Genomic DNA, 16296 nt, shown 5'->3' with positions numbered 1-16296 from the left:
TGAGTATGGGTAAAATCATTCTCATAATCTAAGAAATCATCCGTTTCCGGATCATTGTTGTAATTGATGTGTATTTTTCGATCTTTTCTAGATGAAGATTGTCCTCATCCATTGAGATTACTTGAATCAAAATACAAGTTTTTTCCTCACTTTCCCTTCTCCTTCTCCAAAAAAAAAACCTAACTTTTTTTTCTTCCCCCAAATTTATCAACACAAAGTTCTACAACTTAATTATCATTATTACTAATCATTAATATTAATCACTAATCAAAAGTTTTAACAACTATTCATTATTATTAACACTAATATTGAAAGGGAAAATTTGTCATTACAAAAGATATTTGGTTAAGGGTTTCTGAATTTATTATCTATAATCTGTTTTTGTCTTTATTCAGTATGCCCTAAAATAAGGTTCTAGTTTCATGTGCCATCGGAGTTCTGCTTGAGCACACACATGGTTGATAATGGTGGATACCATTTTGCTCGGGGGTGTACCAATCCTTACTAAAATATGTTTTGTCTTATATGCAATTTGGTACGCGCCCAAGCGAAATGGTACCCCTATTAGCAACAGTGAATACTACAGCCACAACTATTTTCCAGATTTTGGACACTGTGAATCCCAACGACAAAAAAGTTCAGGCGCTCATTTCTTTGTTCAAAATTATTCCTAAACCCAGAACTTTTAGAATTTTGTTTCCGTTTTTTAACAGTTCAATCTCCTCTTCTATGTATCTCTCTCTGTGTCTCTCGATATCCAAAGCAAGGAAGGAATAAGAAACTAATCAAAAGAAGTAATATAAGAAGAAAATCAGAAAAAATGTTTTTTCTCGTGGCGAACTAAATAGCAGATCTAAAAATTGATGGAAAAAGATCATGATGATGGTGACTTCCGGTGGGTTGCTGAAGGTGCTAGAAGACATGGGTCGTCGTTGGATATCAATTTTGTTGGAAATCGACTATGACGAGCAAGGTTGTTTTTTTTTTGTGCTTGACAGGAAAGTGATGATGTTGGCGATAGGTTGTTCATTTTTTGAGCTTTTAAATCACTGAATTCCCGATTTATTGAGGTTCTTCTGTAATTACATCAATTAGAACAAATGATTCGAGTTTTCGATCTCCATGTTGCAAATTAAGGCCACGAGAGCAACAAAGAAGCTGAAATGGGTTTTGTTGATTTTGGAGGTTTGATGTGTGAACTCAGAGAGATTGGTTTGAGTCTGAGATTGAATTGGTTACAAAGGTTTGGAACTGTTGCTACGGATTTCAGCTTGCTACTATCTCAGTGGGGTGTGTTGGTATTGAAGATGAATGAAGAAAGGGAGATGAGCTTGTAATGGTTCTGGTGGTGGATTGAAGGCTAGGCAAATCCGAGAAGCTGTTGTTGAGAATTGGCTAGGGTTTTGATTCAATTACATAAGGTACTGGTGATGAAGTTGATGCCATTCATGGCAGTAATGAATCTGGTGGAGATTAGTGCTGGTGTTGGTGTTGTAAATGAGTATGACATTGTAGCTATTGCTTCTGCAATGGAGAAGGGAGGGTGAAGCTGGTGGTGTTGCAAGTCATTTAGTATATGGAGCTAGTGATTATTTTGCAACTGGAGATGGCTAGGTCAAGGAGATAGATGTATGTTTAGGAGTAATGATTCTGCAATTACAGATAATGTCGGCATGAGGCGTACATTGCAGGTGAGGATGCAATTAAGCATGAGAGTGACTATGTACATATTGTTGGTGTTGTTTTGGATTTGCCATAGTGGCTTGAGCTGTGTACTGGTTGGTATTACAGCTGATTCTGAAGGCTTGGGAAGGAAGAGATGATGCATGATAATTGTCTTGTTACTAGAATGTGTTTTCTATGAATGAATGGTACTGCTATGGGCTGTAAATGGCAGAGAATGAGGTTCAAGATGGTGCAGTGATGAGCATTTGTTGCTGAAAGCCATGAATTGCACTGTGATGTTGATATGGACAACATTGAGATAGATATTTTGCTGGTGGTGGATACAATTGCTGCCAGGAAGTTAAGTAACTGATGTCGTTGCCGTGGGTACTGCGGGAAATCAGGTGGAGAAAGCAGGAAGACTAATCTGTTGTTGTTGGGGATGGTTATGCAGTTCGAGTATGCTGCGGATTTGGTACTGACAATATGGTTGTTTAGCTGTGAATAACGGGAGTTGCAGGATGAGTTTTGCAGATGCAATTGCAAATGAACAAGTCACCAAGGAATCGAAGTTGCAGCAGGGATTGAATGTGCTGAGTAGATGTATGTGTAGAATGGAACGGATGATTGAATTGTGCGGGCAAGGAGGATACTAATTTATCCTCATTTGTTGTATGTCGTCTTCAAACAACTCTGCCATGACGTTTGTCTTCATTTGCAGAGCCTTCTCCATAGACTTCACAATAGTCAAGCTAAGTTTACTCAACCCAGATGAGTGGGATTCAATTGTCTCCCTGCATGTAAAGATGAATTTTCCCAGTTATAGAATCATACGCACACAACCTGAATTTATTTAGCTTGTATTTGAGAGAGTGAGTTGCACTACCTACAACCATCAAGGTGGTTGAATAATCTTTTATGTAGTTATGGAAATGGATGCATAACCTGTTATGCATCTAGAAAAGTTGTTACATAACTTGTTATGCAGTCCAGAAAACGGCTGCATAACACGTTATGCAACAATTTTTTTTGTTACTATTGAAACCAACAAAAACAAAGACCGCATAACTTGTCATGCACCTACTATAATATCTGCATAACATGTTATGTAGTCATGAAAATGGATGAATAACCCGTTATGCATCCGAAACTATGGCTGCATAATGTATTATGCATAGAGAAAATTGCTGCACAATCTTTTCTGCATCGAGAAAATAGATGCATAACCTGACATGCATCCGTAAATATGGATGCATAATGCATCAATTTTTTATATACGCACTAAAATCAACCAAAACAATGGCTACATAACTTGCTATAGGTGCATAACTTTTTTATGCAGATGCATCACTTGTTATGCAGTCGAGAAAATGGTTGCATAATTCGTCATGCTTCTGCAGAATGTGTTATGCATCTTTTTTGGTGGCTGCATAATTGTTATGTATCAAGTTTTCGAAGATTTTTCCTAAAATGATGATCACCTCCGATTTTTTCGTGAAAAACAGAAATTTGATATTGTTGTTTGTACTCGTTGCGTAGCTCTCTTAAAAAGATTTCCAACGATATAAAATTTGTAAAATTCCAAGACGCGGATTTTTAGATATGTTATATCCAAGTTGCGTTGCCAATTATACCCCTGATGCATAACTCGTCATGCGGATGTCTAATCCGTCATGCAGATATTTTTAATAATTTCATATAATTATGGATGTCACGGAACTAAAAATTAATTGTGGGCCTAACAATGAGAATATTTTTTTTTTGGGCCTGCGTTTAAGTTTCCCTTAGCAACATTGGAGAGCACACATTCACTACTTTTACCAGTTGTCTGAGGTCTGAACTGCCCTCTCTTTCAGAGAGACGTATACGATGGGAATAGCATGAGGTGTTGAAACACATACTTGATACTTCTTAACTAGGCCTCCGGTGTATGCCTTATGCTATGTTCTCGTCACCGGCATTACCAGTGAATTGAATCCAAATCCCCAAATCTCATGAGAACGAGGCCCATACCGATTTGAATGAGAGAGCAGTACTGAGTAGTCTCTTGCTTGGTTTGGAGTTTGGACAACTTCATTCTACTTAAACAGAATTCCTTTGGCAGGAAGTTTTAGCTTCCCAAAAAGTATGGGAAATTCTAGCTGCCCAAAAAGTATGGGAATAAAAGCAATTTGGACGGCTAAACTGCCACCACCCCAACAAAAAAAAGAAAAAAAACAAAAAAAATTCTAAGCAGAACTGGCACCTTCTGTATGGGAACTACTTCCGTAAGGAAAAGCTTCAGATTGATTTTGCAAGGTTTGCATACAAAAAAAATAACTAACGGTGCATTCATTACCCAACAACACCTAAAGTTTGTTCGAAGAGTCTTTCTTGTCATGTATATCTTCAGTCACAATATTTCTTTCATGCAACTTCATAAAAAGCTCTAGGCCTCTGCCGTCAATGTTTCCAATTACAAGCACAGACGACTGGAAAATATAGAATGATAAATGGAATTTTAGATGACAACGATTTAAAAAAATACCAATGAAATAGCCAGAACATATATATACCTTCTTTTTTTTTACTATACACAACTCTGATGTTAATTTTTTCAACCAAATATTTTTGGTTCCTCTGGAAGTGGCTCACCAGCCAAGTGTTGATAACAAGTATTCCAATACCAACATCAATGATACGGGTAGAAGAACTTCGACGGGTTTGTACATTCACGGATATAAGTGGCAGAATAGCTCACCAAAGCAACCATCATCGACTAGAAGAGAAAATACTGAATTTGCATTGACACAAACAAATACCCTCATAGAGAATGGCGGCCATCTGTCTTCTCTCTTGTTGGCCGTTCATCTTGTATTTCTTCGAGCTCTTCCAGATCACCTCTCTTACCCGCTTGTTCTTTCCAGCAAGCAACTAGCTTCTTTAAACGAGCCACTTCTTTTGATGAAACATTTTTGCTTGGATCATTCACAATGGATCGGACTCTTGAAGCATACCTGCATTAAGAAATAATTGTGTGAAACTTTCGCAAAATGTAACACAACACCAGCTACCTCTATCATTCAAGTCGACTATGTCACTGAAGTTCATAAACTAATCTAAACAAGACAACATTGCAGAGCTAGAAAATAATTTTCATGAAGGATTGACGCTGCAAACTAAACAAGAAATTCAATGTAAGAGAATTTTCATAGTGGATAAGGACATCAATTGAATTTCAGTTATAAATCTCTTCATTAGGCCTAAATCTTGATTAAAGTTAATAAAATGAAGAAGAAAAACATACGTGAGAGAATTATGGCTTTCATCTACATTTGACTCAGCTGGGGAGACGTTCACGAACATGAGAGTCTTTGCATTTCCACCTAATGAGTCACTCATCAGCATTGTCAACTTATGATTCCTGTAAGGAATGTGCTGATTATCTGAAGATAGAGCACTAATCACATCACCAAGTGCTGAAAGCGACTTGTTAATGCTTTGCGCTTCTTTTAATTGATTTCCAGCAGAGCCTGATTTCTTAACTCTTTCTGAGCCAGCAAGATCCACAAAACTCAACTGCAAACATAGATATTAGTAACTTAGTAACAGAATATGGTTCCAGCCAACTTAATTATTTATTCAGTTTTACTCAGATGAAAGCAAGTAATAACTATCATGGATGGGTAAAATAGATTCAAACCTTTCCTCGAGCAATTGACTGAGTTTGCAAGTTCGTAGTTTCAATAACAACAGAAAGAATCAAATGAGATCTTGAACTTTCTTCATTCATCTGAGTCCCTGATGTATGACGTTGTTCAGCACCTCTCAATGTAATGTTTCTCAATTCTTCGTAGGTCGAGATGGGTAGAACCGTTACATTCTCTATAGATACCATTCCCTGAGAATATCGAAAGATTGAACTTAGGATAACCAAGGATCAATCTTAGAAACAAATGTTGAGTAAGAGAAACAACTAGTTTAGCTAACGAATGATCAAAACATAGAATTATATAATGGCTTAATGAGTAACAGAAACCACGGTACTAAAAAATGATTTCTTCATCAATAAAAAAATATGTGACATTTTCAGATTCATATTGAACAACGTTTTCAACCATTTAATTGAAATGGATAAGAGTATAACCTTCGAATCTTTTTTAATTTCTAGCTTCAAACGCTTTGCATTCTTTGGCAATAAAAGATCTACTAATGTATCCTGATACAACTCAACCATGTACGCCTGCAAAATATCATTGCTAATGTCAGTCAAGAAAGCTATGTTCGCATTGACAATTCAAATTATTTCTCTATTTTGTTCTTAGGAAATAAACAAGGTAGCAGAACTTACTTTCAACGAGAATGAATATTTTTTACTGTCACGCTTTAAGATTTTGAAAACTTCTGCAGTTGCTCTTGGGGTGAGCCCAGGGTTGTCCTCCGACCCATAAATAGTGAAAGTCTTTCCTGAACCAGTTTGACCATATGCAAATATGCAGACATTAAATCCATCCACAGCTGATTGCACCAGGTACTGCATTAGAGTAGTGCACAAAGTCAAGGACATTATAAATAATTCATTTTATTAACTCTACAAAATAGATAAATAATTAAAGAACATTACCTTTGTATCTTCAAAAACATCCTCCTGAGAAGCACGACCATCAAAAACACGATCATACAAATGTTGCTTTATTTTATCGTCTTTCCAAGGATGTTCGATTGTGTACTCGTCATAACTTACAACAACATTCTTTTCCCCTTCAGAAACTTCTTTGGCACTAAGAGGGCGCAACCGGCAAAATACTCTAACCTTGCCTTTCATATCTAAAAATAGTAGATTCACAGGACAAAGTATTTAGTGACATAGAAATAAGTAATAGGGTACACAAATAAGTAAAAATAATAAGAATTAATCAAAAGTTCAGAACGACCTTACCTTCGATTGTATTGAAATAACGCTTCCGTAAGACTTGCTCTTCCTTATATAGTGTTTCAAATTCTAGCAGCTGAGCCCCTTGTCTCTTCAAAATAGCAGCAGTTTGAGCATTTTTCCTGTCAATGTCCTATAATCAAGTAGAAGAGATATGAGAACATTATACCAAAAATATTGAGCAGAAAAGGAGTTTAAATTTAATAAATGCATATATTAAAAACAGGTTGTCTTCGTACTCCCATAATAACAATTCAAAAACATGCAAGATAATACATGATAATCACCTCCTTCATTTCCCTTAGTTCCTCTAGCTCTCTTAAACTAGTTTGCAAAGTATCTAGCTCTGAATTTCTAACTGCTAGAGTAGACTCTGCAACAGCAACTTCTTGTGTCACTTGTTCCAGTTTTCTTTCAAGTTCAGCCACCCGTTGTCTGAGGGTGCGCCGTTCTTGTTCAAAGTTTCTCTCTAGAATTTCCATCTGCAGTTTTAGATTCCGTAGTTGAATTAGTAACAAATAGGGATTTTTCAAATAACATCAAATTCACAATTCTTTAGCTTTTGGAACAAGAATATTAATAATTACACTTTTAAAACACAAGATTGCAAAGGTCATTCAATACCTCGTCAGATTTCTTCTTGTCAAGCCTTGTTATTCTTTGCTCCAATAATTGTTTTTCATTGGCCAATCTTTTTGCAGTTTCTTCAGCTGCATGAAGCTCCCCGGTAACGGATTTCAACTCCTCTTGTAATTTAGTAACAGCCTGCTTTTAAGGATAAACGAAAATTAAAAATGTCAATTGCAAGTTTAGCAGTATAGGGCCACAAAATGTACTGCACTCAGAAACACTTACAATTTTCAACAACTAAAACGACAGGGGATCTTTAAGTTGGCAAGTATAGAAATGATTTCAAAGGGTTACCTGAGTATTGTGTACTTGTAAATCCTTCCTAGCATTATTCTCTACCGTAGATCGCCCTTGACTAAGATTCACCAGTCTCGCCTCAATGCTTCTCTTATCCATAAGAGCTGCCTATCAGCACAAAATTATATGTATGATGAGTTTGGTAACTTACTTAACTTGGCTGCAGAGTTTAAAAAGAAAAAGAAAAATTTAACCTGCAACGGAAACAGAAATCTATACCTGTAGAGCTGAATCTTTTTCTTCACATAGTGATCTTAGTTTATCACGATCACACTTAACATCTTCAACATTTTGCATTTCAGATCTCAATGAGTCTTTCAGCCTTTCTAGTTCCTCTTGCATTTCAACTTCTTGTTTTTGCTTTTCATGCAACTCATCAGATAACTACACAACATAAATAACTTATTATGCTTTAGAAAATCGATGTTATGTTTGAGAAAAATAGAGATCTGAAAATTAGCATCGTGGTTTAAAAGATCATTTCAAAGCGCTTTTCTGAGCTTCACTAAGAGAACGCACTGAAAAGTATGCTTTAGAAGTAGGTCGGGTACTTAAAGAAAAGGGTTTAAAGCACAACCCTAACTTGTCTTAAACTTTTACAACTTGTAAGAAGCCAGCTTTCAAGGAAGTAGAAAACTTGTATAACTTATAAGAAGCCATTGTCAACAGTAGGAACTTGTTTAACTTATAAAAAGCCAGCTGTCAAGAAACTCGAGACGTTTCTTATTCTCTTTACAACCTCTTCTTCCTCTTCTTCAGTGTACTTGTTAGATTTCAAAAATAAATAAATAATATATATATATATGCTTTAAAGCTGCGCGCTTTACGCTTTCGCTTTTCTAAACATGGGTTAGCAACTTAGCATCTTCACACAATTCAGAATACCTACTTGATCAGCATTTCTTTGAGATTCTTCAACGGCTTTAGACAATTCCTGAGCACGCTTCTCATAAACACTCATGCTAGGAGATTTTGGCTTTTGGGTGATATCTCCATTGACAGGTCCGTTGGCAGCAGAGCGTGCCTTTGAGTATCGACGCAGCATTACATCATTTATATGTGTTTGAAGGGCAACACAAATCTCTTCTCCCTGAAGAGTCCCAGTTTAATTAGAATTCAAAAGACATACATTAGGAAAGGATGATTGAAAAAATAAATTAGAACTATTAAGGACCTGCTTAGTTTCAAACTGGAATATATGTAGGACCCCTGCAACTCTCATCTTAAAGAAAACTGCAGTATTGCTGCTACCGAATTGCATTATGTCTCTTAATTCAGCAGAATGCAAATATTCTTTTGGAACCGGACGGAAGAAATGAACCTAGATTGTAACAAAAAAATTATCTTATCAAGCTTCATATCATGATGATAGTACATCTTCAGGAAGGTAATTGCAACATTGCATCAATTGTAAACTTACCCCACGCTTATTGATGCCTAAAGTGATACGACCTGGAAGTAATCCAATGGGATCATCAATCTTCCGAACACTAAAGAATACCGAATTTCCATATGGAAGAATTCTTAGAATTCGAAGAAATTGTTGTCTTGCATCATCTTTTGATAAATGTTCCTAAATGAGCAGCAAAAGGTGTTAACAGAAGGATATTATCAAGCATCAAAGATAACCATAAAATCCCAAAATAATCCTCACCATCAGACGATAACGAGAAAGGATATCTTGCTCCCAATCCCGCTTTGCTCGAGTAATTGCAATTTGCCTAGGTAAGAACCTTTCAAGGAGTGATGTCCAGTCACTGAAAAGTTTTCCATATTCAGAAATTAAAGGTCATAAGCTTATGTTGAAAACAAGCCCCAGCTTGCAATAACAGGTGAAACAATTCAAAGAAGTGAGAAGACAAACTTACGTGCATGATTCAGGACTGCCGAGGAAACCTATCTCAACCAAAATTTGCAAAGCAGAAAGATGTGCAGCATCATCCCTCCCAACAGGATAATTACCCAGCATATAATCATGTTGCAACTGCCATAAAATTGTTCGTTAATAACAAAGTTGATGATGTAGAATTTAAAAATCACATTACACCCAAGGCAACCAAGATGACCTCTAACTATAACAAATCATGTGATACTTTATCTGAAATTAATCAAATGGTACAGAAACCAATTCCTTCGAGCCATAATTTCTGATAAACCATATATGTCCCGTATGAGATGTTTAATGTTGATAAAAACAAAATGCCCTTGGTACAAACTTTATGTACTCTTCCAGAAGCACAATTGTATGGTGTTTTGAATAGAACAAAGAGCAAACCATATAGGTGTTTGGTCTATTTACATGATCTTTCATCAAGTCTTGGACCAGGCTGAGTCACTCACTCACATTTGCTTAGAAAACTGATTAACATTCCAGAAGGGGTCTCCCTCAGATTACTTTTAAAAACTAGCTCAAAGTAACCTTAAAGGTGAGCACACATACCTGAACATACGATAACTGCACAAACATTTGCTCTTCAATAGATTCGTCTGACTCCCGAAACAACTTCTTCTTAAATGTCAACTTGCAATGTAAGATATCTCCTTTACTTCGGTCTTTGGCAGCCTTAAATTCAGCTAAAAGATCCCCGATGTATTTGTTGTCATCTAACCCAATGTATTCCTCTGTAGGCGTGACAAACACTGTTAGCAGGAAATATATCAGTTGTTTAATCTGGAGGTCTAATCAAGATGATGAATTTACCATTTCCGGGATCAGTTGATTTAGAGCCACTGACAACTTTACGGCACTCAAAAAGGCTGAAACTGGAATATGTGGTGAGTTTTATAATCCCCGCAAGTTCCTGTGAGGAAGCAGCAATATTACAATGTGATCATATATCAACGAGAAGGAAAAGCTGCAGATCCATCACCTGTAGTCTTAACTGAAAATCTATGAAAGGAGGAGTTACTAAAACATCCATTATATATAAGTGTGAAACTGACTTGATCTTAATTAGGGGATAGAATATGATGGTACCACGATAATCATCCTTCTATAAACCTAACAAATACTTAAGTACACCAGGTTAGCTTTTTAGTAGTTTAGCAACAGATCTAATCAAGTTAAGCCGGATTAGTAACAATCTGAATTTAGGTCTGGTTCAGGGTGTAGTTGTGTATTTTTTTGTTTTTGTTTTGAAAGAGTGTAGTAGTGTACTAAAGGTTAATATATACTACATTTAGTTTAAGTAGTAACGAAATGTCCTATCTCTCTCTATATCATGATTGAAAGTCCATAGGAAGATCTTGCAAGCAACGACAAGGACTCTCTACTAGCCTCTTGTGTATGAGAAAAAATTCTGATTTCTCCATCACTCAAGCACGAGGATATAGACATAGAAGTCTGGGTCAAAAACCTAGTTCTAGTTAGATCTATTTCTTCTTGCTAATTCTATCAGCCGAGTATTGTTAGTAACAAACTATACAATGTATGATGGTGTGTATCATGTTGTAATGACGTTGTTCAGCTTAATTTTACAGTATGATAATACTAAGAGTAGTTCTGTTTTCAGCATACGGTATAGTTTATAATCATAATTAAGGTTAAGTTATGATGATTAAGGTGCTGATATCTAACACACAAATATATCATTGAATTATGTGTTCTCAAAGTCTTTTATGGCTATTTAAGAGTGATATATCAAATAATACTTTGCCCAAGGTCTTAGCAAGATGATATGTAGACTACCTCAACTGCATCGGCAACAGTTGTTGACATGTCGTATGTGATTTCTTCGAAAGTTTCGTCCAAGAAGAACACTATCGTAGTTAGCTTCCTACCACTCAAAAGTGCTTCAATCTCCTCACGACCAGGCATTGTTTGCCTAGATCCAGCCTTCACAGAACGCTTCAATGCATTTAACGTGTTCAGAGCAAACCCTTGAACTTCGCTATCAATATTCACCCCATGAGCCACATGATGAACATGCTCCGACAAATATCCAGCAATCTCCTTGCTTGGAGGCATGGAAGATGCACATAAATACATTAGCTCCCATGCTTTAATCAAGAATTGCCTGTATATTGAAAATTCAGGAATAAGAATGTTAATCGAACACTAAAGAAATGATAATCTTGCTTGAAAGAATTAAGATTCAGATATGACAGAAATGAAAATAAAGATACTTATTTTTAAAAGCATGAACGTACTTGTCAGGTGTATTGCGTGTTTGCTTTGAAATCTGTACATAGAGTTCATCACGAAGTTCTGAACGCTTTAGAGTGTGCTTAAACAGTTTCTCAACAAGCTCAATCCTTTCGTCTAAGCTCATAGGGGTTACTTTATCAGATGCATCCACTCCTGTATACTTCAAAATCACTTGGAACAATTTTATGGCCCGGCTTACCAGATCACTGTTTATCCTGAGCAATGAGGTAGGAATAGGATCCTGTTCAAAAGGATATATACATCATTAGTTTGAAGTCGGAATAGATTTCTAGCGAGGTCATATCAATAGCAGTTATAAGTATTCCTCATCATGCCAATTTTATTACCTTTTGAAAACAAAGCATGTCTTCAAACGTGAACTTTTCCCGAACTTGAGGACCCACAGATCTTTTAGAGAAAAATCCACGCTTCCCAGCTGATTGAATTTGCTTATGCATTGACCTCAGAAACCCCTCTACCTGAAATTGAGCACATAAATGAATGTTAAAATGAATTGGTCGAACAATTCGACCACTTGTTTATGCATCTAAAGATCAAACAAACAGGGAATTTCTCGCTATCCTGTTAGTGGAACCAAGTAAAAAAACTAGGTGATGAATATGTTTACTTTGAGGCTTTTAAAATATCATCAGGGACTACGGAAAGTTAATGAGAGAAAGAATAACATATTTCCGTACCTGGAACCTATCAATCAAAGGTATAGCACTAGCCAGTTCGGCTGGCATTGCCATTGAAAGTGTCATTGGAGTGCTGCAGAAACATATAGTAGTGTATAAGCTTGCAGTTAACTGAACTACAAAAAACCTAATAGGTAAAGAGAGCAAAAACGGGCAAAAAATTAAGATAAAGTAGATCCGACTGGCAAAAGGCACCAAGTGTGAATCACATGAAAGCAAAAACTTGGAGCGTACATTGAGACTGCACTAAGTCAAGTTAGAACGAAACTGGATTGCTTTCTAATACTTAGTTCAAAATGAATTTGTAAAACTTATATACAAGATTTTCTAGCTGACCAAATTGACAACCAGTCATTTTTTCATTATTCTGCAAACTATATAGTCATAATGTCGTACACAAAAAATTAACAAACTCGGGATCGTTAATGACAAATGATATCAATTTGATAGCCTATAACTACTGGAAGTGAAACTATAAAAACTTACGGAGGTGCAAAATTTGAACCATCGCTATCGTAGTCATCATCATTTGACATGGCGGAATAGCTATGTGAGGGGGTCGCATTCCCATTACTGGAGCTAAAACCAGATCTACTAGTTCTTGAACTATGTGAGTAGTCAGGTGGTGCATCAACCGTCATTGGATCAAACACTTAACAAGACCTCCCAATAGCTTCTGTGTAGCTCCAATTTCACTTCTTACTGCTCCTTTAACTGCACCAAGTAAAATCCATATTTAAACAATTGTCAAATGATTAACATGGAAAACTGATCATCCCAGCCAACAACAAGAAAAAAAAGAAAAAAGAGAAAACTAAAAATTAGTTGACAAACAAGATAGTTATGATCCAAGGAAGGAAATTTTACATCAAATTCAGCTCAATTGATCAATAACAAAAAAAAATGATTAACCTAATCAAAATCATAAAGAAACAAATAATCTTCAAAAGCAACAACCTTGGAGAATCTAAGGCAAAAAAAGAAAAAGTATAAATTTTCAATAAAAAATAAAAAAATGAAATCTTTATGCAGATAGCTTATAGCTTGTAAGAATACCCTAAAAATCCCAGAAATTCTCGTCTGTACTGGGAATGCACCAAAGCACCCCAAGTCCCAAAACATCCATAGATCTAGAAACCCCAGGAACTCTTCAGATATTCAGAGTACTAAGTAGCTGATGATACCAGCTAAGACTCCTAACAAAGCAGCTAAAAATGTGATTAACCATCAACAAACCCTAAAAAGTAAACAGCTGAAGATTTTCAAATTACACATTACAAACCCCCACAATCAAACTCTTATCTTAGACCCAAACACACTAGAAAAACCAGGATTTTGAAAATTCAGCTCCAAAAATAAAGAATGAAAAAAAGAATAATAGAAGGGAGAAGAAGAAAAATAATGATTACCAGAGAAAATGGGTATAGCAGATTACAAAGAAATTGTCTGCATAGAAGCTCTATTTTTTTTTTGGGCGTAGAGAAGAAGAAGAGCTAAGTGCTAAACTCACACGTCGTGGAAGAGAGAGAGATGGGGGGAGCAGAGTATTATAAAACAGGAAAAAGAAAACAAGCCTCCCCATAACTTAGCATGAGACAATTTAGAAAGGAGAAGATGATAATTAAGAAATTGTGATAATTTATTTATGGAATTACTGAAAAGACCTTTCTATTAATATTTCTGCCAGTTCATTTAAATTCAAGGCGGGAGGACGGCCGTAAATTATTATTGGACAATGAAAGCTTGCTTTGGCTCAGTTTTGTATTTGTACTTTGTTTGACAACTTCTTTCACCCATGGTAAATCATTTTGGAAGTTAAAGCGGTGAATGCTGTCATTAGTACTAAGAGCAATGGCTATTAAAACACTCATTCACTGCTAATGCCATAACCCATGATTTATATGGCTAATACCATCTCTACTAAGCGATGATATCAGTCCATATACGGTAAAAATATCCAAGCGATCCTGATCATCGGATCGATGGACTGGTATCAGCTCCTAGTAGAACTGGTATAAGCCCATATAAATCATGCCAAAACCGGTGAGAGTCTAAATGAAAGAGTAACTTTATGAACGTGGGCGAGCAAATTTATAGACTAGGAGGTTGAAGTTCAGCCGCTTGGAGAAAAAAATTCTTTCCAAGCAGCTGAACATGTGCCTCTTAGATGTTTTTTTTTAATAAAACTCCAATAGGGTCCGCATGAAAGAGTTTAAACATAATGAAAAATTATAAAATCTCTTGAAACGGCACAACTTCAGCCGTTTTGGGTGACTTTTAGATGAGCGGCAGATCTTTAGCCTCCTGGTGAAGACTAACGGACACTCACTCATCTGAATGAGTGTATGAATGATTTTGGGTGCATGGGTGAGAGCTCACATCCCACCTAATTTAATCTATTTTAATCGAACTCTTTTAAATACGAGGAAGGATCTCATTCCATAGCCCTTGCTCAAAGAAAAGTAAAAATTCACATCATGCTGGAGATGCGTCTCCGTAACCAGTAACTTTATGGGTGTAAATTATCGCTTGAAATACTGATTTAATCTAATACTTTTTTCGTTTCCAGGAAAAGAGATCTATCGCCTAATAGTGTTTCTTTTTTAGAAACCGAAGTAGTTATGCTTAAAAAAGATGGCTTAGATTATGTAATGTTGTTATATTAAAATAAAAAGGTGATAATATTTCTTTCCAAAAACCAAGATACTATATATGTTTTTTTGTGCTTCAAAAAAAAATGCTGGCCTGTCGTATATAAGGTTTTCATTCCTAAAAATAAATATATTTTTTATTCTTTAAAGGAAACTACAAAAAAAAACAAAATTGCTTGATGTATATAAGGTTTGTATTCCTAAACCAATTATATAAAGGTGTCTTTTCTGGTCGGGGGAACTCTATACAGGTCTTTACCTTTTCCATTACTTTAATTTAGGACGTTCCTTATATACCCCTAAAAAATACTAATTATACCCAATTAGTTAGTTATGTTAGTTATAGTTTGCTTATCATGAAAATTTTAAAATTCTTCAAAAGTTTTTACCCCATATCTGAGATTACCACATATATAGAGAACCGATGAATGTTTTTTCCATATACATGCTTATAAAGAATCCCTATAAAATATTTCTTGTTCCTCGATGAAAATTCATGATTGCTCGTTTAACCCTGACTGCTCGTTTAACCCTTGTTTTCATCCATGGGTTTCTTGTAGTTCTTAAGCTAATGTTCAGAACTATTATCACTATTTACTTTGGGAAAACAATAATAAGATAACCAATTCAACCAAAGGAAACAGGTATCACAAATTTAAAATTCAAAAACTTGTTCCTCTATTCACAAAATAATGACTTGTTCTTAATCTTGCAATCACGGTATTGGAAGAATATGAATTCTTGCTTCAATTTGCAGGAAACAAATTGGAGTTCGGGATCTTTTGATACCTTCTGTAAGGAAGTGAGACCTATGAACTACAAGCATACATACAACAAATTAGTCAAGTATTTGTGAAAGATGTGTTATTTGCAAACGTTTCAAACAACAACTTCTATTCATGCCATGGATTCACTATTGATCAATTCCTTCAATTTTCACAAAGGATATAAAGCAATACAAATTAATTAAGCTTCCAGGATATCCAAAAATCTTACTCAACAAACAATACACATATATATCGCATTGAGAGTCTACTCATTTCAGATGCAAATAAGAAAATAATCACTCATCTTGAGTTCTTTTTTTCTTCTTCCTTTCAGGATCTCTAACAGTCCCCCGTAGATACACTACCTAAAAATAAGAATAACAAGTTTTGGTTGCAATCAAAAATTGGTCCCAAAAATATATTCGAGACAATCTGGGTTATAATTAATAAAATACTCACTCCATCCCAAATTAATTGAGCTATTTGTAATTTGCACAATTATTAAGGCAAGGAGAATAGGGGAGTATGT

The 16296-nt window shown here is 35.6% G+C and overlaps 1 protein-coding gene across 3 annotated transcripts; it reads right to left on the bottom strand.

Annotated features, from left to right (window-relative positions):
• Window positions 1-3904: 3904 nt before the first annotated feature.
• LOC113283556 (kinesin-like protein KIN-14I) lies at window positions 3905-13913 on the bottom strand. Of its 3 annotated transcripts, XR_003327517.1 has the most exons (25): window positions 13759-13913; window positions 12836-13063; window positions 12350-12422; window positions 11999-12130; window positions 11654-11892; window positions 11193-11520; window positions 10206-10305; window positions 9945-10126; window positions 9373-9488; window positions 9159-9261; window positions 8925-9077; window positions 8679-8825; window positions 8394-8594; window positions 7724-7888; window positions 7502-7612; window positions 7202-7345; window positions 6865-7059; window positions 6584-6710; window positions 6269-6471; window positions 5996-6178; window positions 5792-5887; window positions 5348-5545; window positions 4952-5223; window positions 4221-4661; window positions 3905-4136 (listed from the first exon to the last, which is right to left on the bottom strand). XR_003327517.1 is itself a non-coding variant. In XM_026532860.1 (24 exons), the coding sequence occupies exons 2-24, from the start codon at window positions 12988-12990 to the stop codon at window positions 4469-4471; spliced, it is 3816 nt and encodes a 1271-aa protein (XP_026388645.1). In that variant the 5' UTR covers window positions 12991-13063; window positions 13759-13913; the 3' UTR covers window positions 4053-4468. The 3 variants fall into 3 exon arrangements, 2 of the variants coding, with proteins under 2 accessions (XP_026388645.1, XP_026388646.1); XM_026532860.1 differs by having other exon boundaries at window positions 4053-4661; XM_026532861.1 differs by having other exon boundaries at window positions 4053-4661; window positions 7202-7342.
• Window positions 13914-16296: the final 2383 nt, after the last annotated feature.

This window comes from Papaver somniferum, chromosome 5 (assembly GCF_003573695.1).
Source record: "Papaver somniferum cultivar HN1 chromosome 5, ASM357369v1, whole genome shotgun sequence".
NCBI lineage: Eukaryota > Viridiplantae > Streptophyta > Magnoliopsida > Ranunculales > Papaveraceae > Papaver > Papaver somniferum.
This window is presented reverse-complemented; position numbering and strand designations above follow the sequence as displayed.